This window comes from Microtus pennsylvanicus, chromosome 7 (assembly GCF_037038515.1).
Source record: "Microtus pennsylvanicus isolate mMicPen1 chromosome 7, mMicPen1.hap1, whole genome shotgun sequence".
NCBI classification, from domain to species: domain Eukaryota; kingdom Metazoa; phylum Chordata; class Mammalia; order Rodentia; family Cricetidae; genus Microtus; species Microtus pennsylvanicus.
Window position 1 is genome coordinate 53,870,084 of NC_134585.1, and position 26,062 is coordinate 53,896,145.

The 26,062-nt window shown below is 53.0% G+C and overlaps 2 protein-coding genes across 8 annotated transcripts; one reads left to right on the plus strand and one right to left on the minus strand.

The window, feature by feature from the left end:
* Positions 1 to 5,401, plus strand: Dlk2 (delta like non-canonical Notch ligand 2). 4 transcript variants are annotated; one of them, XM_075980764.1, is made up of 6 exons: positions 1 to 286; positions 1,291 to 1,421; positions 1,559 to 1,748; positions 2,903 to 3,033; positions 3,648 to 3,792; positions 4,483 to 5,401. In XM_075980764.1, exons 1-6 carry the CDS (start codon positions 237 to 239, stop codon positions 5,213 to 5,215), a joined length of 1,380 nt encoding a protein of 459 aa, XP_075836879.1. In that variant the 5' UTR covers positions 1 to 236; the 3' UTR covers positions 5,216 to 5,401. The 4 variants fall into 4 exon arrangements, with proteins under 4 accessions (XP_075836879.1, XP_075836880.1, XP_075836881.1 ...); XM_075980765.1 differs by having other exon boundaries at positions 1,685 to 1,748; XM_075980766.1 differs by lacking the exon at positions 1 to 286 and adding an exon at positions 599 to 816.
* On the minus strand, positions 5,365 to 26,024 carry Abcc10 (ATP binding cassette subfamily C member 10). 4 transcript variants are annotated; one of them, XM_075980762.1, is made up of 21 exons: positions 25,795 to 26,024; positions 21,922 to 23,143; positions 21,588 to 21,815; positions 19,881 to 20,037; positions 19,354 to 19,463; positions 17,760 to 17,839; positions 16,645 to 16,816; positions 15,387 to 15,485; positions 14,792 to 14,981; positions 13,722 to 13,799; positions 13,074 to 13,268; positions 12,095 to 12,248; positions 11,760 to 11,940; positions 9,046 to 9,389; positions 8,658 to 8,827; positions 8,047 to 8,207; positions 7,506 to 7,768; positions 6,530 to 6,675; positions 6,353 to 6,450; positions 6,094 to 6,206; positions 5,365 to 5,767 (listed from the first exon to the last, which is right to left on the minus strand). In XM_075980762.1, the coding sequence occupies exons 1-21, from the start codon at positions 25,953 to 25,955 to the stop codon at positions 5,605 to 5,607; spliced, it is 4,485 nt and encodes a 1,494-aa protein (XP_075836877.1). In that variant the 5' UTR covers positions 25,956 to 26,024; the 3' UTR covers positions 5,365 to 5,604. The 4 variants fall into 4 exon arrangements, 3 of the variants coding, with proteins under 3 accessions (XP_075836877.1, XP_075836876.1, XP_075836878.1); XM_075980761.1 differs by having other exon boundaries at positions 7,506 to 7,843; positions 25,795 to 26,017; XM_075980763.1 differs by lacking the exon at positions 7,506 to 7,768 and having other exon boundaries at positions 6,530 to 6,650; positions 25,795 to 26,017.
* Positions 26,025 to 26,062: the final 38 nt, after the last annotated feature.

Sequence of the window (26,062 nt, forward strand, 5' to 3'; positions counted from 1 at the left end):
GAACGGGCTGAGGAGCCTGAGCAGATGGGAGCCAAGAATGGAGGGTACACTAGGATGGTGTCTAAGTGGGTATGGTCCATCCTGGGAGAGGTAACGAAGAAAGAAAGAAGCCAACAGAGAGCAGGCGCTGACCTACGAAGCCAGTGACGAAGGCTCTGCAAGCTTGGGAGGCGTGGGCTGGTGACAGGGGGAGGGTGGCAAGCATGTCTTCAGTGTGTTAGAACCGTGAAGGGCTAATGAGAATCATGATGAGCAGCAGACAGGGGCGCGCAGAGGCGGGACCTGGGTAATGGGCAGAGTGGGGCAAGAGGCGGAGGTGGGGTGGGGTGGGAGATGGAGAAACAGCAGGGCGCTCACCTTCGGCCGCCCGCACTTTACAGTGTGTGCCCATTTCAGTTCCTTTGATACTCTGGTTTCGGGTGAAGAAAGCGAGGCTGGGGGTCTGGGAAGCTGGGGGGTCGCCACGTGGGGGGCGAGGAGGACTGGGGGCGCCAGGGCCTAGTGGCAGCGCGAGGTGTGGCCGTGCGCGGCGGGGGTGGGCGCGGGGAGCTGTCGGTGCGGGGCGGGCCGCGGCGGCGGGAGGGGAGAGGCGGGCTCCGCCGGCACACGCCGCCCCTGGCAGGGGGCCGAGCGCGCGAGGAGCCGCCGCTGCCGCTCGGGGTCGCCTGCAGCCCCAGATTCCCAAGCGCTCAGCTGGCATGGCAGCCACCTCGGCGCCGAGCCCCGCGGCCAGCTAGGGGCGCCCCCCCCCCCGGCCCAGTCCGTCGGATCCCTCTTGACTCTGCGCCCTGGGGACCGGTCGCCTCCCAGCCGGAGGTGAGAAGCCAGGAGGACACGGGCGCGTGGTGGGACCCCAGGCCCGAGCGCCGTGGAGCGAGTAGGGTGGTTGAGAGCCAGGCCTGGGTGGGTGGGTGGGTGTCGGAGGACCCTGGCGGAGACCGCTGGTGGCTGGGAACTGGGAGCCGATCCTCGTCCCCCCAGGGCCCCAGGTCGTGTCGCGCTGGCCTCTTAGCGCTGTCCCCATCCCTGCGACCCCTCCACCTGGACCACCAGCCCTGGCCATTCCCACGCTGTGGCCACGCTCGCCGCTGCCCATCTTTGGCCTCTTCTCTCAGACCTGGCTAGTGGGTTCTGTCTCCAGTCCCTTCGTCTGCTCATCCATTCCTCGCCTCCGCCCTTTTGCTTCCCACCCCAGTCGTTGAGTCCCTCTCCTCCTGCTCCTGTCACTTGGAACCGGTATCAGTACCGCTATCTCAGTCTGGCCGTCTCCTAGCCAGTGTCATCCCACAGGTGTCTACACGTCTGGCCGTTCATCCGTCCGTCCCTCCTGGGGCCGGAACTGACCATGCCCAGCGGCTGCCGCTGTCTACATCTCATGTGCCTGCTGTGCATCCTGGGGGCAACCAGCCAGCCTGCCAGAGGTGAGCGAGCGCGCCCCAGGGTTCGGGTCGCGGCCCTGTTAAGCCGTCCTCGCTGGCACGTTGACCTCTGCTGGCTAGAGACGGCACTGCAGCTGCCCCATTCCGTCTGGCTGGAGAGTACTATCCCTTTGGAATAGGAAGCCTGTCGGTGTTGCCATGCCCAGAGCCGAGTACCTCTAACTACAGAAACTTCTACCAAGTCCCACGTCCCAGGAAGCCAGACCCTGATTCAGACTCACGCGTACTACACCAATCTCTTTCAGCGGATGACTGCAGCTCCCATTGTGACCTGGCCCACGGCTGCTGCGCTCCTGACGGCTCCTGCAGGTACTTCTGTTGCACACGTGTCTCAAATCCTTTGCTCCCCACTTTTCGACCCTCCACACCCATGAGCAGGTCAAAAACCCAAAACAGTGTCTAGGAGCTTAAGACCCTATTGTTTGTTTTCACACAACAGGATGACCAATCCCCGATCTCCCCTTCTCCCCTCCCCTTATCTCATTTTGCCTCTTACTGGAGAGCTTGGATATCTGAGCTTTTATTCTCTCAAGGGCTTCTGTCTCTGCCGATGCCGGTAGAGGCGCCTGAAGGTTGAGTTTAGAGACAGAGCCACATGAAGGGGGATATAAAGAGAAGTTCTGCTTTGGAAAAAAGCTGCAGTGGGGATGGGTGTTTTCTTAGCACATCTTGCAATTGACTCACCAGGGCAGACTGGGCAAATTCTGTGGCAGAAAAGTTTGGACACAAGAAGTGAGCCGACGAAGGCAGGTTGTTACACGGGGCTCCGTGCTGGAGGGTTGAAACCAGACATCCTTGAGGGCTTGTAAAAGAATAAGTCACTTGGCAATGGTGGTGTGCGCCTTTAATTCTGGCAGAGGCAGGTGAATCTGAGTTCGAGGCCCGCCTGGTCTACAGAGACAGAGTTCCAGGGCAGCCAGAACTACACAGAGAAACACTGTCTTGGAAAAATAAAACAACAAAAGTCCTAGTGATTGTGAAGTGAGGCCAGGAAGGTCAGGATTCCAGGCTAGCCTTGTCTTCTTGACTCTGATAAAAGCAAAGTAAAACAAACAGCAGCCATTTGCTCTGAAACCCGAAGGGAAGATGATCCTAGTGATCTCGGAGGGTCTCTCACTCTCAACTGTGTATAATGAGACTCCAGGGAGGGCACCAGTGGCCTTTACAGACACGGTTTGTTTCCTTAACAATACCCTTCAAGGAAGGTGTTTTCTCACCTCCATGTGAGAAAGCAGATTATGAGAAGCCAGAAAAAAATGTAGGTGCTGAGTTTGATGTCTGTCTGATGCTTGTGTTTGCCCTTCGCACTTGGCTTAGGCACAGCCCTCCACCTACCCGGGACTGGTCTGCTTTTCCTTTAGGACTGTTGCATGTCCTGCTAGTTCTACCTTACACACACACACACACACACACACACACACACACACACACACACGTCCTGAGCCTGTGCTTTCTCCCACTAGGTGTGACCCAGGCTGGGAGGGGCTGCACTGTGAGCGCTGTGTGAGGATGCCCGGCTGCCAGCACGGTTCCTGCCACCAGCCGTGGCAGTGCATCTGCCACAGTGGCTGGGCAGGAAAGTTCTGTGACAAAGGTAGGGTAGAGGGGCTATTGGCAATAGAGCCCATGTGCTCTAGAACAACCGTTAATATTTACTATTTACTGAGAACATATTGTGTCTTGCTCAAATCCTCATTGATTTGAACATCCTTATTGATGTCATTCCTACTTGAAGTTTGAAAGGATCCTCAACATCAACTCGCGCTGTTGGAAAGACAGCTGCTAAAAAGTTGTACCCAGTTTAGCCGGGCGATGGTGGCGCACACCTTTAATCCCAGCACTCGGGAGACAGATCTCTGTGAGTTAGAGACCAGCCTGGTCTACAAGAGCTAGTTCCAAGACAGGCTCCAAAACTACAGAGAAACCCTATTTCGAAAAACCAAAAAAAGAAAAAAAAGTTGTACCCAGTTTAAACATGATGAAACTACAGTCCACACAAGAGCTGTGACTTGTCTGAAGTCAGTTTGACCCAGACTGCCAGAGCTGAGGCCAGGAACTTCCAGAACCCTACTTCAGCATAGCTTTCCCCAACATACCATACTGGCAGGGGCGGGTCTGAGGTATGAGCCACATTCACAGTTTGGATCTGGTCCACAAGAGTTCTGGAGACCAATATGAGGGGCTACCCCACTCTTCTTATCTCTTTAGATGAGCACATCTGTACCTCACAGTCACCTTGTCAGAATGGAGGCCAGTGTGTGTATGACGGGGGCGGTGAGTACCACTGTGTGTGCCTGCCAGGCTTCCACGGACGTGGCTGTGAGCGCAAGGCCGGACCCTGTGAGCAGGCAGGGTGAGTTGCCGGGACCCTGAGGAAGCTGGGCTAGAATTTGGCAGTGAGAGAAAGTCAGGGCTGTCAGTAGGGCAGGAGACAGAGTCAGACTCAGACAAGGACACCTCAGGTGACAGTGTGCCAGGTTCAGATTCTCGACCTTTTATTTTCTGTTTTCTGTTATGAGTGTTTTGCCTGCATAGGAGGTGGTGGACCTCCATGAGGGTTTTGGGAATCGAACCCAGGTCCTCTGCAACAAGAAGTGCTCTTAACCACCGAGCCAACTCTCCAGCCCTCCAGATTCTAAACTTTCTTCACCACAAATGGTGAGGAGGGTGGCACAGGGAGGGAGGCTCCTAGGATTCCCTGTCCTTCCTCACAAAAGCAGACAAGCAACCTTACGAGTTGGCTCTTCCTATGTGGATTATGAAACGGCCACAGGGCTAGACTTGCCCCATTTCCGCTGCAGGCCTAAGAGCCTGTGGAGTTAATACAGAGCACTTCTCTGAGCCTTGACTTTGGGCCTGACCGCATGTGTGCTAACTGCTTGGCTTCTCTCATTTAGCCGATGTGGCTATTTTTATTCACATTTTAAAAATAAGGTTATTTGAAACTCAAAAGGAACAGCCCAAGGTGACACAGCAAGAAAGGGGGCAGCAGTGGTCAGGACACTGACTGGCAAGTTGATACCAATGTTCTCTCTCACCTTAGCTCCCCATGCCGGAATGGTGGGCAGTGCCAGGACAACCAGGGTTTTGCCCTCAACTTCACTTGCCGCTGCTTGGCAGGATTCATGGGCGCCCACTGTGAGGTGAACGTGGACGACTGCCTGATGCGCCCTTGTGCTAATGGTGCCACATGTATTGACGGCATAAACCGCTTTTCCTGCCTCTGTCCCGAGGGCTTTGCTGGACGATTCTGCACCATCAACCTAGACGACTGTGCCAGCCGCCCATGCCAGAGAGGGGCTCGCTGCCGGGATCGCATCCATGACTTTGACTGCCTTTGCCCCAGTGGCTATGGTGGCAAGACTTGTGAGCTTGTCTTACGCGCTCCAGCCCCCGCCACAATGGGCATCCCACAAACACCCACCTCAGCTGTAGTTGTGCCGGCTACAGGGCCCGCCCCCCACAGTGCAGGGACAGGCCTCCTGAGGATCTCAGTGAAGGAGGTGGTGCGGAAGCAAGAGGCTGGGCTAGGTGAGTCTAGCCTGGTGGCCCTGGTGGTGTTTGGGTCCCTCACTGCTGCCCTGGTCCTGGCCACTGTGTTGCTGACCTTGAGGGCATGGCGCCGGGGCATCTGCCCCACTGGACCCTGTTGCTACCCAGCCCCACACTATGCCCCAGCTCGGCAGGACCAGGAGTGCCAGGTTAGCATGCTGCCAGCAGGGTTCCCTCTGCCACCAGACCTGCCCCCCGAGCCTGGCAAGACCACAGCATTGTGATGGAGGCAGGGGCTTTTTGGCCCCCTTCCTTGTCTCCTTCACATCTCAGACTAGAGGTCCTTTCTCACCAGCCCTCAACTTTGGTCCACCCTTCCAGGGGATTTCAGCCTCATACCAGAAATACTATTTTTTTAAAACACAGAATGTAAAATAGGAATTTTATCAAATAAAATTATGAAAATAAAAGTGGGCGTCTATGGAAGAAAAACTGTCCCAGAATTCTGGATGAAGAGGCCCGTGGTGGACCAGTTCTGAGAAAGCCTCAGCCTTCAACCCACCTACGTGTGATTTACATGGGGAAGCCAGGGTGCCCTTTCCCATCTGGGGAAGCGGAGGAGAGGTAGAGGCTCAGACGGGAGGTAAATGAGCCACCCTGGTGGGAAGGAGGCTCAGCATCCTGCAGGGCGGGGGTAGGCTCCCTGCTGGCTGCTCTGCAGGAGCTGCTGGAACAGAGACTGGGGTTGGCTGCGCAGGACAGAGGGCGTGTCCAGTTCTACCACCCTTCCTGCTTGGAGCACCAGCACTCGGTCAGAGTTTAGGATTGTGTTGAGCCTGTGTGGGAGAAGACTGTCAGTGGTAGGAGAGGGGTACAATGCCCTAAAGAGAAAGCTCACCCCATTTCCCTCCAGATCCCTCCAGACTGCACAGGCTTGTCCCCCACAGGTTGGAGTCCCTGGGGTCTGTGCTATGGGAAGAATGGTGGTGTTTTTCCAGATAGTGTGCTACCAGGGGCCCTGGGGCTGTACCTGAAGGAAGAAGAGCTGAGGTCCCCAGACCTTTGATCCCCTGCCTACCCAATGCCATCTCTGGAGTCTGATCTCCCTGGGGCGGCAAAGGTCAGAGGTCTGTGCCTCTACTGTCCCTGAGTATTCTCACACCTGTGGGCTATAGTCAGCACGGTCTTGTTGGCAAAGCGTTTGCAGATGGTTTGCTGGAGCAGCTGGTCTGTCTTCTGGTCCACACTTGCCGTGGCCTCATCTATGCATAAGATCTGGACCATGTGGAGCAGGAGGGGAGCAGAAGAAAACTGTAACATCACTACAGTTCCCCACCTCTGCTTTTCCGTGAAACTCTCACCAACCCACCTCCTCCCTGCACACATCCCCGCCTCTTGGATGTGTCTTCCTCTTGTCTTACCTTGGCATCTGTAAGGAGAGCCCTGGCCAGACACAGCAGCTGCCTCTGTCCCAGGGACAAGTTCCGGCCCTTTTCGCCCAGCTCTCCATCCAGACCCCCTGTAAGCAGAGCATCTTCACTGCCGATGGGCCACCCTTGGCTTCTCATCTGCTCTTCAGGCCAGGGCCCAGGACTCACCCACAGTGACGATCACTTCACTCAGGTGGCACTGTTCCAGGGCTTGCCACAGGGCGCCGTCCTCATGCAGGCCCTGGGGGTCCAGGTTCTCCCGCACAGTCCCGCTGAACAAAAAAGGCTCCTGGGGGATGATAGCTAGCTGGGATCTGGGAACAGGACAGGGGGAGCAGGCTGAGGATGTGTCCATTTTCTTGTGGCATAGGTTTACCTATGGGCCTGGCACTTCTAAGGAAATATGGGAATGAGACAGAAATATCATTCCCTCTGTTTCCCACCCTTTATCCACCAGCTCACTGGTTAGCCACACACCTAGGACAGCACTGGTACTGTGAGGAGGACCAAAGAGAGAAAGGCCTAGACTCTGGCCCAGTGAGATTTGCCAACCAGAGAACACTGTGCTGAGCTGTGGGACTGGCCCCAGAGACCCTGACCCCTGCAGTGGCCAGGCAGGAAATGAAGAGAGTGGGAGGGGATGGAGGCACTTCTCAGTGGGAGGAGGCCAAGGAGCTAGAAGGTCAAGCCAGAAGGAAAAACCACCATGACTTAGGAGAGGGCAGAGGAGGCAGGCCAGGGAGCTGTGGGCCCAGGATGAGACTTCCATGTTACGGAACTGAGATAAAATGATGCTAAGGTAAACTGGGAATGGGCTGGGGCACCTACAGTTTCAGATGCAATAGATCACTTCTGGCTGAGTACAACTGACCCAGGCCCCAAGCTACCCCACATGCTGGCTACCAATACACAGGCTGAGGGCTCATGGCATCTTGGTTTAGATGCTATGCTAGGGTTTGGAGGAGACGGTGTCTTCTGGGAAGTACAGGAAAGATGAGGATGGACCTGCAGCCAGCCGGGGTCACAGCTTACCTGTCCATCTCATCTTCCTTGGCTGCTGATTGGCTGCCCTGAGTTTCCTTTCACCTTCCCAGAGTGGCTCCCACTGCCCTCTCCCCCTTCCCCAAACCACCTGGCCCCAGACCTGAGCTCCGCCAGCTCCAGCTGGCTGGTGTCCACGCCGTCTAGCAGCACCCGCCCTGCACTGGGCTCCAGCAGCCGGAAGAGCACCGAGAACAGGGAAGACTTGCCAGAGCCTGTGCGGCCTACGATGCCCAGCTTCTCCCCAGGCTCCACTCGGAAGGTCACCCTGTCCAGGGCATTTGGCAGTCCTGGCCGATACACCAACACCACATCCTGGAACTCCACACTGCCCCGGGTCAGCCACCTGATGCCCTGGTAGGGGGTCTGTGGGGAAGAGGGGAAGGAAGAACGGTGGCAAGGACAGAGTGGGAGGATGGAGGAGGGAGACGGAGGAAATGGCTGGGGGGATAGCACAGGTGGAGAAAATAGGGAGCAGACGGGAGGATGGACATGGGAATGAGGGTACAGTGAAGAATGTCAGCAGTCAAACCAAGAGGCTCGGGGATGTGAAAAGACAGCAGGGAGCTAAAGGAAAGGACCTGGGAAGACTGGAGGACACCCCAGGACCAGCACCCCTGGCCTAGATGGAGGGGCCGACTTACCTGCAATGGCTGACCTCGGGGCTCTTGGGGAACGCCACAAGAGTACTCCTCCAGTCGCTCGACGCTCACCATCATGCCTTCTGTCTGGGTGAAGCTGCTCACCAGGCCCGAGAGCAGACCCGTCAAGGACAAGGCATACGACAGCACGAGGCCCACCAGCCCTAGGGAGAGAAATGCCATCCGCTAGGGGACACCTGGACACACTGACAAGTGTGTGGGAGGGAGTGTGGAGAGCAAGAGGATCCCAGCATTGGACTGCAGGTGACGGAGTGGGCAGAGGACAGGGAAGGATTGGAGTATACCTGGAGAAGGAGGCAATGAAGGGTGGCAAGCCAGAGATGAAGGGGGATGGGATAGAGTAGTGGGGTAGACAGGAGCAAGGGAAGGAGGATGGCAGAAGCCTTGGTCTGGTCCCAGATCCACCTCTGCCCATGGATTCCTCAGCACTGAAATGAGGGTGATGACAGTTCTGATGAAGCATCCTCACAGGGAACACTGGGTAGGAGATGACAGAGGTGCAGGATGAGGGAGGGAGACGTGGGGGGGGGTCTGAGTCAAGGATCTGGAATGACCTGCTCCTAAAGTAAGGGTAATGGGCCTCACGGTGGTACCTGGGTTGGCAAGTCCCTGCTGGTGTTGCACCAGGGCAATGATGGCGATGGCGCTGACCACTGCTGCCCCCATGAGCTGCAGTCGAATGTCCAGCCACTGCATCGTGGCATAGGAAGCAAACTGGCATCTCTGGTTCAGCTCCAAGAGTCGCTGGTTCTCCTCCTCAAATCTGGAGGAGGTCAGGAAGGAAGGGAGGCCACTCCATTGCTGTACTGATATCCCCTTCCCTGCACCCTTCCCGGAGACTGACCTACATACCCACCCCGGCTCCACCTTACTCTCTTCTGATTCTCACATTTCACGTTTTCCCAGTGTCCTTTACTCCTAACCTCTGAATGCACCCCCATTACCTTGCCTCCCACCCCCGATTCCAGCTGGGAGATGCACCTGTAAGTGGCCCCTGCAGCCCGGAGCACTGGGAGGCCGGCCAGGGTGTCAGCCATGTGGGTGTAGAGAGGAGACAGGGTGAGGCTGCCCAGGCGCCGCAGCTCCCGGAAGGAGGCCCTGTAGCGGTGCTGCACTCGGTAGTAGATGAAGCTCAGAGGTGGCAGCAGCAGCAGCAACCAGGGCAGACCAGAGCCTAGCACAATCAGGAGGCCCAGCAGGCCTATGGAATTGGCCAGCAGAATGTTGAGGAGGAAAGGCAGGCTGTCATCGACACAGGCTACATCTGAGGAGAAGCGGTTCAAGACCCGGCCTGAGGGCGTGGAGTCAAAGAAAGTCACTGGTGCCTGGAAGAGAAGGTGGTTGGACAAGGTCAAGGGCTGAAGAAAAAGAGTTGGTGGGCAGGTTGGTGAGAGGTGAGGTAGGAAAGATGGCCTACAGTAGAGAAAAGAATAATATATCCCCAAAGTGTGGGAAGAGAGGGACTGGAACTTGGAGGGAGCTATCTCAAGGTGAGAAAGACCCCAGTTCCTCTGACCGGGGAACCCTTCAAGGCCATGCTAAGCATTCATCGTCCTCTGGGCTGGGCATGCTTACTGCTCTTTCAAGAAAAGAGAGCTAATCTTTCTCCACAAGATGGGCACTTTGGGCCGACGAGCGAGCCTTAGACGCTAGGAGGAAAAGCCTGCCTGTGGCTGGAGCGGCACTGCCAGGTAAGGTGTGGGGAAGGGTCAGGTTCTGAGCCTGGCTGTGCTAGTGCATGCGCACATCCCAGCACTCAGAAATGGAGGCAGGAGAGTTAGGAGCTCAGGGTCGGAGACAATAAGAAACCCTACCTCAAAAACAAAACAAAACCAAATCCAAACCAAACAAAAGCTCAGATGTACTCAGACTGCAGTTTGATTTCCAGGTCTGCCACTTAGGAAATGTGAGACCCCAGGCAAGGAATGTGCTTTTCTCTCCAAAATCCCTGATCTTCAGCTTAAAAACAGGGACAACAGGGTATTTATTCCTCCCATTCTAGGGAGTTCTCTCCTTTCTATAATAAACCCATGCTCAATCTACTTGAAAAAAAAGTGTGGGGCAGTCAGGCTTGGTGGCACACACCTTTAATTCCAACACTGGGGAAGCAGAGGCAGGGAGATCTCTATGGGTTCAAGGCCAGCGTGGCCTATACAGCAAGTTCCCGGACACCCAGAGCTACAGAGTGAGACCTTGTCATAAAAACAAGGGGAGAGTGAGGATGACAGTTCAACCCCATCTCACAGGACCGCAACGAGAAAGAATTAGAACAGCTCAGAGAGGCAGAGTGCTTGGCATAAGTGCTCATAAGTGCTGCTTGGACTAACACTGAGAGTCACAGCTTCAAACACTATTCTTCCCTGTCTTTATCTTCATTTGCTTTTACTCTAAAAACAGCCCATTGAAAGGCAGGAACCAGATCAGATGAATTGGAAGTCACTTTCCAGACACACTTAGGAGAAATTAGTCCCTCAAAGCCCAGTGTCCTCCTTGGCTCAATAAGGAGAGGGAGAACAGGGGGTGACTGCTCCCATGCGGCAGTCACCAAAATCCAAACAGTGAGAGGTCCACGGACTGGCTCCCACAGACCTAGACTTGGCCAGGCCATTTCAATGCTCAGCTCTTCAGTTCCCTTGCCTGTAAAATGGGGTAAGATTACCCCACAGGGCACTGTGAGACTATAACAGGTTAAGAAAGGGCTCGGGGCTAATTGGTGGTGGCACACACCTTTAACCCCAGCACTTGGGAGACAGAGGCAGGAGGATCTAGTGTTGGAGGCCAGACTGGCCTACACAGTGAGAGCCTGTTGCTAATAAAACAAAATCAAATAACAACTAAATGAGCACTTACTGGGTGCCAGGCACTAACTTAAGCATTTTTCATATGTCAACCAATTCATTTCTTATTATATAGATGAGAAAGCAAAGGACAAAATACACAATAGCAATGCATCTTAACTTTACTTTTTTAAAAACAAGGTCTCATCCTAGCACAGGCTGCTCTTGAGCTTACTATGTAGCCCAGTCTAGCTTCAAACTCAGGAGATTCCTGCCTCAACCTTCCAAAGGTGCTTATTAGTATGCCTGGTAGGAGTGGATTTTTGAAATAGCTCTAGATAAAAGTTATCAATAACTAGGATTAAAAATACATGCGCAGAATGGGGTGTAATCCTATCACTTGGGAGGCAGAGATAGGTGGATGTCTGTGAGTTCCAGGTCAGTCAGAGCTATAATAAGATACTCTTAAAAACAACAATGATATATACACAAGAAATAAAAATTTAAAAATATGCATGCACATAAAATACATCCATTCTATAATGAACAAACAAATAAGATAACATATTAAAAACCCTTAGTAAGGAAGCTTATCAAGGAAGGGAAGGGAAAAGGAAACAGTGTAGACATAAAGGGAAATAAAGAACACAAAAGAGAAAACAGGCCTTGAATGAACTACAAAGTTCTAGATGAATCTCCGAGGAATGTCCTCTCATTTGCCCTCTTTATGGATGAAAAGCTATAAGCTGACACTATTGGACTCACACCCAGGTGTTCCCGACTCGGTACTTTCTGGCCTGAGACTATTAATGCTGCCCCACCTGCCAGAGGCTACTGTGTGGACAGGGAATGTGGAATGCAGTCCATGCACTGGGGGATACAAGCCTGGGGATGTCTTTCACCTTCCCATCACCTCACCATGAGGAGTCGATGCAGTAGGCGGTGGTGTAGGGTGGCAGCTGCTTGAAGGGCACCCGCCGCAAAGAGGACTGCCCGGAGAAGGGTGCAGAGAGAGTTGACTCCAGCAATGGCTCCGTACACGATGAGGTAGAAGTGGACATCTGAGGAGCCATTGGAAGCGACGTTGAGCAGTGGAGTGCTGAGTAGTGGGGAGGAGACTGTAGGTGACCCAAAGAAGGCTTCCTTAGATGTCCCTTCCCTTCTCTAGGGCCACCTCTTCCCACCCTCTAAAAGACAGCTCCAAGCATGCCCTCCCTCCTTAGGCAAACCTGCTCCTGGCCTCAGCCACTCACTAGAAGTTTCTGGAGGAGAAGAGAAGCAGCGGTGGGGAGAAGAGCACTGTGGAGTCTGGGCTGGAGGAAGCTGGACCCTCCTTGGAGCTATTCCCTGCTGTCTTCAGCTGAGAGAGCCAGTAAGAGAGCCACCAGTCAGCACCGTTGCGTGTGGCTGGACATGGAGGGGGAGGGAGAAGTTGCAGAGATTCATCTGCTTGGTTCTATTCAGACATTCACATTCTCAGCCCGCAGTGGAGTCTTCCTTCCTTTGCACGCCTCCCTGGGCCTCCACATCTTGCCACTACCCTTGGTCCTTCCTACTCTACACTGTTCCTAGACCCATCAGCTCCATGAACAACATGACCAGTTTTGCAGAACAGAACTTGCCTGGATGGCAGATCAATAGCTAGCTGTGGAAACCAGGCATGGTGGTAAACACCTATAATTTCCATATTCAAAAGCTAAGGCTGGGGGATTGCAAATGCAAGGCCAACCAAACCAGCATGAGCTGCACAGTGAGACCCTGTCTCAAAAAACCGTAATAATACAGTTTTTAAAAAGATGATCATCATGGGGGCTGGAGAGATGGCTCAGCAGTTAAGAGCATTTGCTGCTCTTGCAGAGGTCCCAAGTTCAATCCTCAAAAATCCATATAATCGTTTACAACCATCTGTAACTCCAGTTCCAGATGACCTGGTGTCTTCTGACCCCTGTGTGTAGCAAGCATGCACACAGCGCATAGACATACATGCAGGCAAACACTCATGCAGAAAATGAATATTTTTGTTAATTAAAAAAGAGGACCGTGATGGAGTACTACGCCTAGCTGACCACTGGAATCCTCGAAATTGGGGCACACTTTTTGTATCAACTGTCATCTGTGCATGGTAAGGTTCTGCACTTGTGGTTCCCAGGTGAATGCAGTCCTGAGCGCCTGGACAGCACGGCGGGGGATGCGGTGGAGGGGGCGGGCCAGGACCTTCTGGGATAGTCTCACCTTGCATGAGGAGCAGAGAGACCAGGATGGCGACAGCCAGGCCACTGCCCATGGCCCTCCAGTACGCTTGGTATACATGCAGGGCCACGGCACCCTCGCATTTGCTTTCTTCCTGCACTAGGCGGCCAGACGTGCTCTGCTCCACCTCCAGCCCCTCGGTTGTTTTCTCCAGGTTCTGTACTGACAGGGACTTGCCTGTGAGAATTAGGAAGACCTCAGAGGAATTACACTTGGTATGTGAATGTTTCACAGGGGCAGGCAGGCTTTAAAAATCATTCCCATTGCGTGTTGACAAAAAGTAGAGCGAGTTCCAGGACAGACGTGATGGACAGAGAAACCCCGTCTCAACAATAACAACAACAACAACCAAACCCTGAGACTGAAGAAGGGCAGCACAGCCTCTGCTGAGCATGGCAGGGCCCTGAGTTTGACTCCCAGGACTTGGAGTTAAAACAAAAGAGACAACCAATGTTTCCATGTGTGGTGACACACATCTGTGCCTCTTGAAGCCAGTCTCGGCCACTCAGGAAGTTCAAGGCCAGCCTGGGCTGTACAGTGAGATCCTGTCTGGGACGTTCCATGATACACATATAGACACAAATAAAGAGGAGAAAATCCCAGCCTCTTCTTCCCACCCCTAGACCATACCTGAGTCAGTCACTTCTTCCTCCTTGGTCCAGGCTGTGGGGCCAGCTTGAACCAATGGCAGAATCTCCGAGGGAGGCCCTGTAAGGAAGAAAGGGAGGACGCTGTAATGGGTCCGTCCACACTAGGCTTTTCTAAGTGTGTGTGATCCCAGCTTCCCCTCTCTCTGCTCATTCTCACTAGCCTATCTGAGTAGCTCATTAGGTCCACTGCTGTGTACCTGGAGCATAGCTAGCAGCAGCTCGTACCATGAACATAAACACCCCTTCCCTCCACCTGCACAGTGTCAGCTGTCACTACCGTGGAGCCTCTGCTCAAATCATTCCAGCTGGGCCTCACTTCTTCCTGTTGCTTTGCCATTGAGCTCTGCAGGTGGCCATGCCCCCCTGGACAAGCCATCAGGGCTCTGCCATTCTTCAGGTCACTGCTCACTTCTCTGAAGCCACATGATTGCTCTCAAAGCTCCAGGCAGCTAAACTCTAAGGCTCAAGCACATTGTCTCCCCACTCCCTGCCCATTTTCCTCTTTTCTCATGCTGGGTCTGTGGGGAGGGAAGGAAGAGCTGAAATACACCAGGGCTGCACGTGGCACGGTGGCAGGTGTGCTCTGCACGTGGCATGGTGGCAGGTGTGCTCTGCACGTGGCACGGTGGCAGGTGTGCTCTGCACGTGGCAGGTGTGCTCTGCACGTGGCACGGTGGCAGGTGTGCTCTGCACGTGGCAGGGTGGCAGGTGTGCTCTGCACGTGGCAGGGTGGCAGGTGTGCTCTGCACGTGGCAGGGTGGCAGGTGTGCTCTGCACGTGGCAGGTGTGCTCTGCACGTGGCAGGTGTGCTCTGCACGTGGCAGGGTGGCAGGTGTGCTCTGCACGTGGCAGGGTGGCAGGTGTGCTCTGCACGTGGCAGGTGTGCTCTGAACGTGGCAGGGTGGCAGGTGTGCTCTGCACGTGGCAGGTGTGCTCTGCACGTGGCACGGTGGCAGGTGTGCTCTGCACGTGGCACGGTGGCAGGTGTGCTCTGCACGTGGCAGGGTGGCAGGTCTGCTCTGCATGTGGCACTCCCCCGCCATTCTATACCTGTCCGGACCAGGTGCCCGGCCTCCATCAACAGCACCACGTCAGCCTTCTGGAGGTACTCAGTGCGGTGGGTGCACAGCAGCCGAGTGGTGTGGCTCAGCACCCCCAGAATACACCTATGCAGCAGGTGGTTGGCCACGTCTGCATCCACAGCAGCCAGAGGGTCATCAAGGAGATAGAAGGTTTTCTCCTAGACAGAAAGAACATGGCAGGCACTATGGCCCAAGTCCTTGAGCCTCCTGGCTTGGAGGCTCTCCAAGACCCAAATTTCAAGGCAATCAGACATGACAGGTGAGAACAGCTCTACACTGTAGGAAAGAGACGAGACACGATAGACTTCCCTCCAACTGAGTGTAAAGTCAGAGATGTGGGTCCAGTGCCTTGCTGGGCCCCAGTACAACAGGCCTTTATTTTTGCCTTGAATCTGAAAACAGGTGGTAGGATAGCCAATGCCTTGGAACGTGGAGTGAGGGAGGAAAAAAGCAAATGCAAACAGAAATATGCCTGGCCCTGCTCAGCCAAGCCCCCTCTGCGCTAGACTGCTTCCACACCCCTGACTACCAACCTACTCCCCTGCCCCACAACCTCAATTTACCTGGTAGACAGCACGGGCAAGTGCAATCCGAGCCCGCTGTCCCCCACTGAGGGTCACACCCTTCTCTCCCACCTCTGTCTGGTCTCCAGCAGGCAGGATCTGAAGGAAGAGAAGACACCCAGCGGGTTAGCAAACTCCCCATGCTTTGCACTCTGTCTCCTTTCCCTTTGTAGGGAAGAAAGAAAATGTAGAGATCAGAGGCCTCATAAGCTTGAGATTGCACTTCAGTTGGGACAAGTGGTTTAGAGGAGAGAAGCCCAGATTCCAATGCCTGGGAGCTATTGAACACTTACTTAACACCTTCTAGGCTGTGGTGGTTTAAAAAAGAATGGGCCCCCCATTCTAATGGTAGAACTCTTTAGGAAGGATTAAGAGGTGTGGCCTCGTTGGAGGAGGTGTGTCAATGCAGTTAGTCTTTGAGGTACAAAAGCAATGTTGTTCCTAGTTAGCTCTCTTTGCTTTGTGACTATTGTCTCAAGATGTGATCTTTTTGCTACTGCTCCCAGCACCACGTCTATCTGCCTGGTGCCATGCTCCCTGCCATGATCGTCAAGGATTAACTCTCTGGAACTGTAAGCCCTTGCTAAACTCTTTCTTCCGAAAGTTGCCTTGGTCATGGTGTTTATCACAGTAACAAAAAAGTAACTGAGACACAGAATCACATCAGTTGAAGCCAGATCTTATAAGGCTGGCATTATTTCCTCCGCACAAATGGGACCAGAGCATAGGTAGGTGAACCATCTCGCCCATAGATGTAAAGCAAATGATAAAATGACACAAGATTACCCTTGATCAAAGTCAAAGGCCCTCCTGCCCAGGAAGTTCCACATTTATCTGAGTAGGCCAGTGGTGACAACAGTCCTAGAGGAGACATGGGGATTGGCTGGAAAATTCACAGAAAAATATGATTTCTCTCTGTTGTTTTTAGTACTTGGCTTGCGGGTATGGGGCAATCTAATGGGCTTGGCAGCTTTCCCAAGGGTTTAAACAAGACCTTGACTCTTCCAAGCCAAGCCTCACAGAGAACCCTAGCCTGGTTTTGGGGGCCTCAGGGCTGCTATGTGCAACACCCTCCCATCCTTCTTGGGCTTTACAGGGAAGTGGGAACCAAGCAGATGAACACTCTAGGAGGCCCAGAGGCTGGTTGCTTGCCCTAGATGAGTGACACCTGTGCAGAAGCCCTTCCCAGAGATGTAATCTAGTCTGGGATGTTAGGGACATACGGGAAAGCAGGCAGCTGAGACAGGTAGGTACTCACACTGAGATCATCATTGAGGGCGCAGGCCTCTAGCACCTCCGTGTACAGCTGGGCATCAAATGTCTTCCCAAAGAGGATATTGTCTCGGATAGTGGCACACTGGATCCAGGGCTCCTGGGTGGCCAGTCCAAAGCCTCTGGACAGCTCTGAAACTGCCACCCACCCACAGAGCCTGCGGAGAGCCAGGGCAGCATGGGGACCAGTTCCTTAATGAGCCCTTGCATGCCCAGGCCCTCCTCAGATGAAGCTGGCAGGCTCTGAGGCCACTATTGGCTGGAGAAAGCAGCTCTTTGGCTCCAGCCCCGCAGCGTCCTATAGATGCGGTGGAGCTCAGGTGGGGCTCACCCTCACCTGCAAGCATAGCTTCCCTTCAGTCCTCACCCCTCTGTGGACCTCTTCCCTGTGCAGCCCCATTTTCAGAAAAGACAGCTAACAGCACATGTGACCTCTCTTCTTGTTCTAACACTAAGACTCCCGACTGCAGTGGTTCTCAACCTGTGGGTCTCGACTCCCAAGGCCATCATAAAGCATAGAGATTTACATTATGAGTCATAACAGTAGTAAAATTCCAGTTAGGAAGTAGCAGGGAAAATCATTTTATGGGTGGGGTCAGCACATGAAGGCCTTATTGAAGGGTGGCAGCGTGAGGAGGGGTGAGAACCACTGCTCTAGTGTGATGATGATCTCCCCTGCTTCTTTTATTGACTAGTTTTGTCTCATGTATCCTAGGCTGGTCTTGAACTTTCTATGTATCGAAGAATGACCTAAACTCCTTATCCTCCTGCCTCCACCTCCTGAGCGCAGAGATTATAGAGTTACACCACTACACCCAGTTTTATGTGGTACTAGGAATTGAACTCAAGGCTTCTGTACAAGTTAGGCAAGTACTCTACCAATTGAGCTTCATCTCAGCCCAGATTTACCCTGCCTCCCTCCACATCTCCGGACTGAACCCTCCCTACAAAGGGGCTGACTTTTACCTTTTTTGTACATGTGCCCCTGCCTCTCCACATACACATATACACTGACCCAAGACATTCCCACACACACCAGGGACCCAGCAAATGGCTACTAAAAGGTGAAGCCAGAGTCAGGGGCACACTGAGGTTCATTACCTGTGGAGCTCCCCAGTGATGGCGGCCAACAGCGAACTCTTCCCACAGCCCACCTTTCCCACGATGCCCACCAGTGCACCCTGCAGGGAAGCCACACAGTAAGGACTGCCTGACTACAGAGGAAGGGCACGGGGCTGAGGTTCTTCACTGGCCAACCCCCAACTGATGACGCTCTTGGTCTCAGTTAAGTCTTCAGGGAAAAAGATCTCTCCATCCCTCAGGCCATGTGGGCCCCAGTGACTGCCTGCATCTGCCTCAGAGAAGCTGCACACGCTTTAGTCTCAAGTTCACTGCCTGTAAAAGGCCTTCGAGGGAATGAGACCTGCCAGAGAAGAGGAACATATCCAGGAACTCCTAGGGTATGCTGAGGCAGGCATGGGAAGAGGGATTCCTGTCTTTGGGGTGACTGGGCTGGCTAACGTTTCAGTGTCCCATCACAGTGGACAAAGGCAGCCCACTGCGACATGCCCTTTCTTGTGATCTGTTCTTCCTTCGTCTCAGCTGTGATGAACAGGCACAGAGCCTTTCCTGGCTCATGGAGAAAACCTAGAAACGTGCAGGGGTCCTTGTAGCTTTGTCCACGAGGCCCACACTTTGCAAGCCAGGGCTGACCTATCTGCAAATGGGTACCAGGCTGCTCTCTGATCATTTGAAATGATGGACTGGGCTCAGGCAGCTTTCTTCTTGGCTAGAACCTACAAGTTGGAAGGCTGACTGCGGTCACAATTCTGCTCAGTGGAGAATCCACAGACAGCATGAGGTAAATACACAAGCAGAAGGCCCAAAGCGCTGCAAGTTGAGGCCTGGCTCTGAGCTGCTCCTAAGATCTGCGCTCTTGTTTTGAACTCTGTGATTCATCTATGTATTCTTATTACAAATTCTTGTTTGCTTAGGCTAGCTCCAGTGGGTTTCTATGACTTCTATCTATATGTAAAAATAAAAAGCTAACACACTAGTAAAATTCCTTTGAAAAATTCCAGCCTTGTCTTGCCTGAACTAAGAAGAAAAACAAAACATTCAACAAAAGCCAGAAACGTGAGCCAAATGTGGTTGAGGCCATTCAGCCATTGTTGGAGAACTCTAGGTTGAGATGTGGGGCAAAGGGTTACACAGAGATCAGGAGAGCAGAAACTCCAGACCTGAAGAAGTCACCATCCTGTAGGAATTTCCCATTATAAGCTCTCTGACTACATATGCTGCGTTGGGATCACAAGGTATGACATTTTTCACAAGAGTAAATGGGGGATCACCTAAGCTGTTTGTAAAGGTCCCCAAAAGAGGTTGCTTGCCCTCTCTCCCAGGTTCCCAGCCTGAAAGGATGGTGGAAAAGCCCTGGGGTCTATTCTGAACCCTGCAGCTGGAAAGGGACACGGGAGAGGAAGCTGGATGTCAGCTGCCTATACAGGGAGAGGTGTGGCCAGTGTGAGGAGAGGGCATGGAGGAGGAGATGCACACATCGAGGGGTTGTCTCCCCTCAGACCAGAAGCTGCACACCAAGCCCCCTTTCCCTCCCGGTAGAGCTGCATTAGTCCTCGTGTACCCGTCTGGGCATCCTGCTTTCCAGGAACTCTCCCAGGGTGTCTGTCCCACAAACCTTTTTCACTTGGAGGTGACTGATGAAGGTTTTCTGGCTTGTTCCAATTGGGTCCCAGGAGAACAGGGCTTCATGCAGCTCCAGTACTGTGGATGGCTCGCTGGGGGGATCTAAACAGGGATGACGCAGCTCATCCACCACTCATCTGCTGGCATGTCAGCGAGTCACCTGTCCCTGATCGAGCTGCCCACAGCTAATTCAGTCTGAGTCTGCTGGGTCTAGATTTTGTTCCTGACTTCTCTGGACACCTGTGCTTCTCTGGACAGAGTTCAAGAGGCTAGGGCTGGAAAGATGACTCAGTGGTTATGAGCACACTTCCAGAGGACCCCAGTTTCATTCCCAGTATCCACTTCATAAGGCTCATGCCCGTTAACTTTAGTTCCAAGGGATCCAGTGCCCTCTTCTGGTCTCCATGGTATCTGCACACATGTGGTACACATACACACACATACACATAAAGTAAGTCTTAAAATGAAAAGATCACCCCCTTGCCATGTGCTAGGTCCTTCCCTCCAGCCCCTCCTTACCAGGGCTGTAGTACTCCTCAGGGTTGTAGTTTGGAAGGTCAAGGAAACGCTGGATCCGGTCCAGGGATACTTTGGACTCCAAGAGGCCATTGATCACCCAGGGGAAGTTGTTGAGAGGAAGAATGAGCAGGCGCACAAGTGCCAGTGCCGTAAACACCTAAGTGGGAGTGAGGGTGAGTCTTGTTCTCAGGGTAGAACACCATCCCTGTGGACACATCAATGCAGGCAGGAGCAGGACAGCAGCAGACCTGAGGAGCTGGTGAGGCTACCCTGGGGTTAGCAACGGCAGGTCCTGTCTACAGTACAGAGAGAGTTCTAGGACAGCCAGGGCTACAAAGAGAAACCCTGGGGAGAAAAAGACAGAGAATCCTAGAAATTCTAACTGTTCCTTAAGAATGCAGGTTACTATTTTTGTTTGTTTTTCGAGACAAGATTTCTCTGTAATTAACAGAAATCCACCTGCCTCTGCCTCCTGAGTGCTGGGATTAAAGGTGTGTGCCACTACGCCCAGCTGCAGGTTACTATTTTTGATGCTGGAGACAGACCCAGAGCCTCACACAGGGTAAGCACTGGTTCTGACATGAGCTGCACATGAACCCTCATGTGGTCAGCACTGCCTCTGACATGAGCTGCTCACAAACCCTCATATGTGGTCAGCACTGCCTCTGACATGAGCTGCTCACAAACCCTCATACGTGGTCAGGACTGGCTCTGACATGAACTACACATGAACCCTCATATGTGGTCAGCACTGGCTCTGACATGAGCTACACACGAACCCTCATACAGTGAGCACTGCCTCTGACATGAGCTGCACAGGAACCCCCAAACTTCTCTTGATAAGCACTTAATCTAGGTCACTCTGAGACTTCCTCAAAAGCTGAGTGACAATGAAGATCTCAAGCCTTGGCCATACCTAACACTAGATTATGGATCCCTTGCCTCAGAGGCCACGTCAATAGACATAAAGTGGCCCAACCCAGTTAGACAGCAGCCTGGGCTATACAGAAAGATCTTATCTTTAAAACAAAACAAAACAAAACAAAAACAGGCACTCTCCACAAGAGGACCCCAAGTCTGGCCCTGAATGGAAGTTGAAGATAAAGGGAGGGAAAAAAGGAATTGCTTACACACACAGAGAGCTATATATACAAGATCAGAAAGCATCCCTCAGAGACCACCTCCTTTGCAGGGAAAGTGCAAGGTGGCTGGGGTCCTCCTTCTTCCCTGTCCCCAATTAACACTAAGGGCCTACACCCACATGGTCACACCACAGTAGACCCTTTCCATTTCTTCCTAGGGCCGCCTTCTCCCTCTGTGCTGGCTAGTTTATGCCAGCCTGACCCAAGCCAGTCATCAGAGAGGACCTGAGAAACCGCCTCCATAAAACGCAGCTGTAGGCAGGCCTGTAGGGTGTTTTCTTAATTAGTGAATGATGGGGGAAGGCCCAGCCCATGTCGTCTGGGCAGCTGGTCCTGGGTTCTATAAGAAAGTGGGCTGAGCAAGCCATGAGGAGGGGTCAGTGAGCAACACCCCTCCATGGCCTCTGCATCCGTTCCTGCCTCCAGGATCCTGCCCTATGTGAGTTCCTGTCCTCACTGCTTTTGATGATGGAACTGTGTGTGAAATGAACCCTTTCCTCCCTAAGTTGCTTTTGGCTGTGGTGTTTCATCACGGCAACCCTAAGACCCCCTCCCCAGCTCTCACCTTGGTGGCAGTGAGCTGGTGCCCCATGAGGACGTAGGTGATGAAGATGATGATGCAGATGACAACTGGCAGAGCAGCCCACAGGTACACACAGGCCGCATCCAGGTACTTGATGACCCGGAGTCTCCCCAACTCTTGAGAGCGGTAGGACTTTACTCGGTCCCCCAGAGCCTGCTCCCACCCGAAGAACTTGATGACTCGAATGCCACTCAGCAGCTCTGTCATGAGCTGGAGACAGGGACAAGAGAGTGGGGTGACAGTGAGGCAACACTCACACACCTCTGCTTCGCCGCCGGGCCGGGTCTCTGTCTGGCTGAACCTGGAATGTTCTCACCTTTACCCGTGCATCCTTGTGCTGTAGCATCTCCTGATTGCTGGCCATGATGCGAGTGGCAATCACTTTGTTGACAGGTACCAATAGCAGTGCCAAGACCAACCCAGCCACGAAGGCCATGCCCACCTGCTGATACAGCAGGTAGAGGGTGATGGCCAGCTGCAGAGGGAGGCCCCAGGCCTCGTGGAAGCTGCCAGCAAAGTTAAGCAGCCTCTCAGAGTCGGTGCCTAGGAGGTTCAGGGCCTCCCCAGTAGGAGGGCGGTTAGGCCCAAGCTGCAAGGCCTTTCGGTAGAGGACGCTCAGCACAGCCACCCGTGCCTGAAGCATCACTTTACGTATCTCGTACCCATACTGATTCTGCAGCACCGCACTTAGCACGGCCCCACTGGCCAAGCCCAGAACGTAGAGCACGCCATGGCTCAGGGGCTCTTGCCCTTCCTCCAGGAAGCCCACCAGCAGGGAGAGCAGCAGAGGCCCAGAGAACGACAGCATGGTCCCCACCAGCTTCAACAGTCCAAGAGCCAGGTAGCAACATCCAAAGGCCCCATAGAGGGCCCTCCACAGCTGGGCCCCCTCCTTCCAGTGTGCTTGGAAGGCGCGGGCCAGGTAGGCAGGATGCAGCCTTCGGGGGAGCCGGCAAATGTCCTGGGGCTGCTGGAGCTCTCCACGGACTCCACGAGCAAGTAAGGGTGCCAACCAGGCATAGGAAAAACGTGACAACCAACTCTCTCCATCTTCGGCCACCTCTCTTTCTTGACTCTCAGAGGACAAAAAGCGTTCCTGAATCCAGGGCTCTCGTGGCCCCCCAGGGGCTGCCCAGCCCAGTCCATAGGCCAAGACAGCTGTCAGCTGCAGAATGAGAAGACATACACGGCCCAGGGGACCTGGGAGAAGTGGGGGCAGAAACGTGCCTCGTTGGCAATGCCACAACAGCGTCAGCACTAGGGCTGGTGCTGGTAGGAAGGCTGCCAGAGCAAAAGCCAAGGGTCCACGGGAACGGCCATGCGGGGAATGAAACAATGCCCACAGGGCCAGGCTGTGGGTGAACCAGGCCACAGCTGTCACACACCCTGTCAGCACCTCTAGCCCTATGGGTCCTGGGCGCGACCCTGGTGGCAGAGCAACTGGAAGGAGGTCCAGCAGCGGGAAGATAGAGAGAAGGAAGGAAGCTGCAAGTCGGAGGCGCCAACCGGGATTAAAAGGTAAGATATAATTGGAAGTCCTAGAGGAAAAAGAGAAAAGGAGGTGCATTATGGCTGACTCTAGACTCAGACATGCCCATTGCCTCCAACAAGCTAGATGAAATAAATCCCCTTTCTGGTGTGTGTATGGCATCCCTGCCCTACTTGACCCTGGAACCCAAAGCCTTCCTCCCAGGAAGCCTTCGCAGATTGCCCAATGCATTTTCTAATCTACCCACAGGCCTTCTGATTCATTTCTTTGCTACAGGCACTAACAAGTCTGAGTTAAGGTTGTAAGTACCATGAAAATTCTAATTAGGAAAAAACCCACAAATTTTACACGAAGATAAACACTTTTTATAAAAACGATGCACACAAGAGTACTAAACTCATCTGAAGTATCGCGGGATGACATGCACTTAGAAGCAGCTCTTGTCCTCTAACAGGGGAGCCTCCATTTACAAAGCCTCAGAATATTCTACTCCAGTCTTTCCCCCCTGACTGTAAAGAGTGGTGTGGGCCAACCTGTGATCTCTCAGCTAGAGAGGAAAGTCTTTCAGTTCTGCCTACATCTTCTTAACATAAATGTTTTTCATAAACAAAAGGTTTACATTAAGAATCAAATACAAGGGCTGGAGAGATGGCCCAGTGGTTAAGAGTACTTGCTGCTCTTCCAAAAGACCCGAGTTCAGTTCCCAGTAGCTCACAACTGCCTATATAACTCCAGCTCCAGAGGATCCTATACCCTCTTTTAGACTCTGCAGGTGCACGCGTGCGTGCACACACACACAGCACACACTGAACACCCACATATATGCATTTTTTTAAAAAAAGAATCAAATACAAGCTAGAACCAGGTATGGAGGTGCACACCTTTAATCCCAGCACTAGGAAGGCAGAGGCAGGTAGTCAGTTTGAACTGAGTTCAAAGCCAGCCTGGTCTACTTAGCAAGTTCCAGGCCATCCAGGAAACTACATAGTAAGATCCTGAAAAACAAAACCCCTCAAATACAGGTTGGGCATGGTGGAGCACACCTGGTAATCGCAGCAGTTGGGAGGTGGGTCAGGAAGACCACTAGCTCAAGGCAAAACTGGACTATTGGACACCTCATCTCAACACCTCTCTCGCCACAAATGGATCCAACACAGAGCCAGGCATGATGATATACACTTGTAATCCTAGCACCAGGCAGGGTGGAAATGCAAAGATCTCCATGAGTTGGAGGTCAGCCTGGTCTACACAGAGAGTTCCGGGCCAGCCTAAGCTACATAGCAAAACTTTGTCCAAAAAAAAAATTATAGAAAAAATATGTAGCAGTGAATATCAGAATGCATTGAAAGTTTACATAAAAGAAAACTGGGCAAGGGAGGCATGGCACAGGAGAGTTGGCTGTTCTTGCAGAAGATCTGAGTTTGGCTCCAAGCACCCACACGATAGCCCACAGCCCTCTGTAACTCTAGCTCCAGGGCACCCAATGCCTTCTTTTGCCCTCCAAGGATACCAGACATGCATGTAGTATATATAAATGTATGTACATAAATACATGTATACATACTTTCTCTCTCTCTCACACACATATATACATAAAATTAAAAAAAAGAAATTGAGACTGGAAAGATGGCTCAGCAATCAGGAGCATAGGCTGCACTTCCAGAGACCCAAGGGGTTCAGTTCCCAGCAACCACAAGGTGGCTCACAGACATCTGAAACTCCAGTTCCAGGTAAGCTGATGCCCTCTCCTCTGGCTCCCTCAGGCACTGTACCCATGTGGGACACAGACGTACGCTCAGGAAAAATAAATCAATCAATCTTCAAAACCTTGACATGAGGCTGGAGACAGACTTCTGCAATCCTAGGGTTCTGAAGGCAGAAGCAGGCAGATCTCTAGGTCAGCCTGGTCTACATTCTATTTCAACTCAGTCTGTTACGCTCTTTGGGATGCCGACAAAGCTTAATTGTAAACAAAATACTTTGGCTGGTTTTGTTTTCCCTCACTTTGGAACATGGTCTCACTATGCAGACCAGGCTGACTTCAAATGATCTTCCTGCCTCAGCCTGCAGAACAGCTTGACAGCTTGGACTATAAGCATGTGCCACTTTGCCCGCTAGGGCACTACTTTTTTTTTTTTTTTCAAATTGCAATCTCTCTTCCTGATTGGATCGATTTGAGCAGGCTGTGGTTATCTGTGATAAGATCCCCTAGGCTTTTGCCTCATTAACAACTTGGCCATCCAAGAACTAAATATAAGATCAAGGCGAGTTTAGTTAGCACCAACGTCTTACAACACGAAGCCAAGTTAGTTCTAGGGTTCTGATTTTGTTCTCCTCACAGCTTCTCTTCAGCGGAGTCTGCATCTGACTACAGACAGCACAGCAGGACTTTATGGATGGAAGTTCTGTGCCACTGGCCCTATAACTAACATAAGTCATCTTTTTCAGCTAACACGCTCATCCATGTTTGCCTCCAATTCATGGCAGCTGTGTCTGGACGAAATGCATTGGCGACTTTAAGGACACAGTCCGGTACTGCAGTATCTGTTTAAACGCCCTGTTTCATTAACCCTCTCGACACTGCTGAGACTCAACCAAGTGCCAACAGTCAGCTTTTATTCTGCTGCGTCTGCCCTACCCGAGAGACCTCGTAATTCCAGTGACACCTGGGAGAGACGGCGTCTCGCTTCAGTTACCCACCTTGGGGTGCCCAAGTAGCAGGCACTGAGGACGGCGAGGAGCGCGTGGGGAATGACGCTGAGCACCAGCTGTGTGAAGCAGTGGCCCGTGGTGTCCCCTTCCCACAGCGGGAGCGGTCGCGCCTCATCGGTGCCACACAGCTGGGCCAGGAGCCTCTCCATAGACACCTCACCTGGGCAGAAGCCGAGAGTCACAGGGTTCGGTACCCTGTCCCCCGCAAAACCCCGCCCCCAATCCGGACTGCCCCTCACTTCCGCCTCCAGCTAGG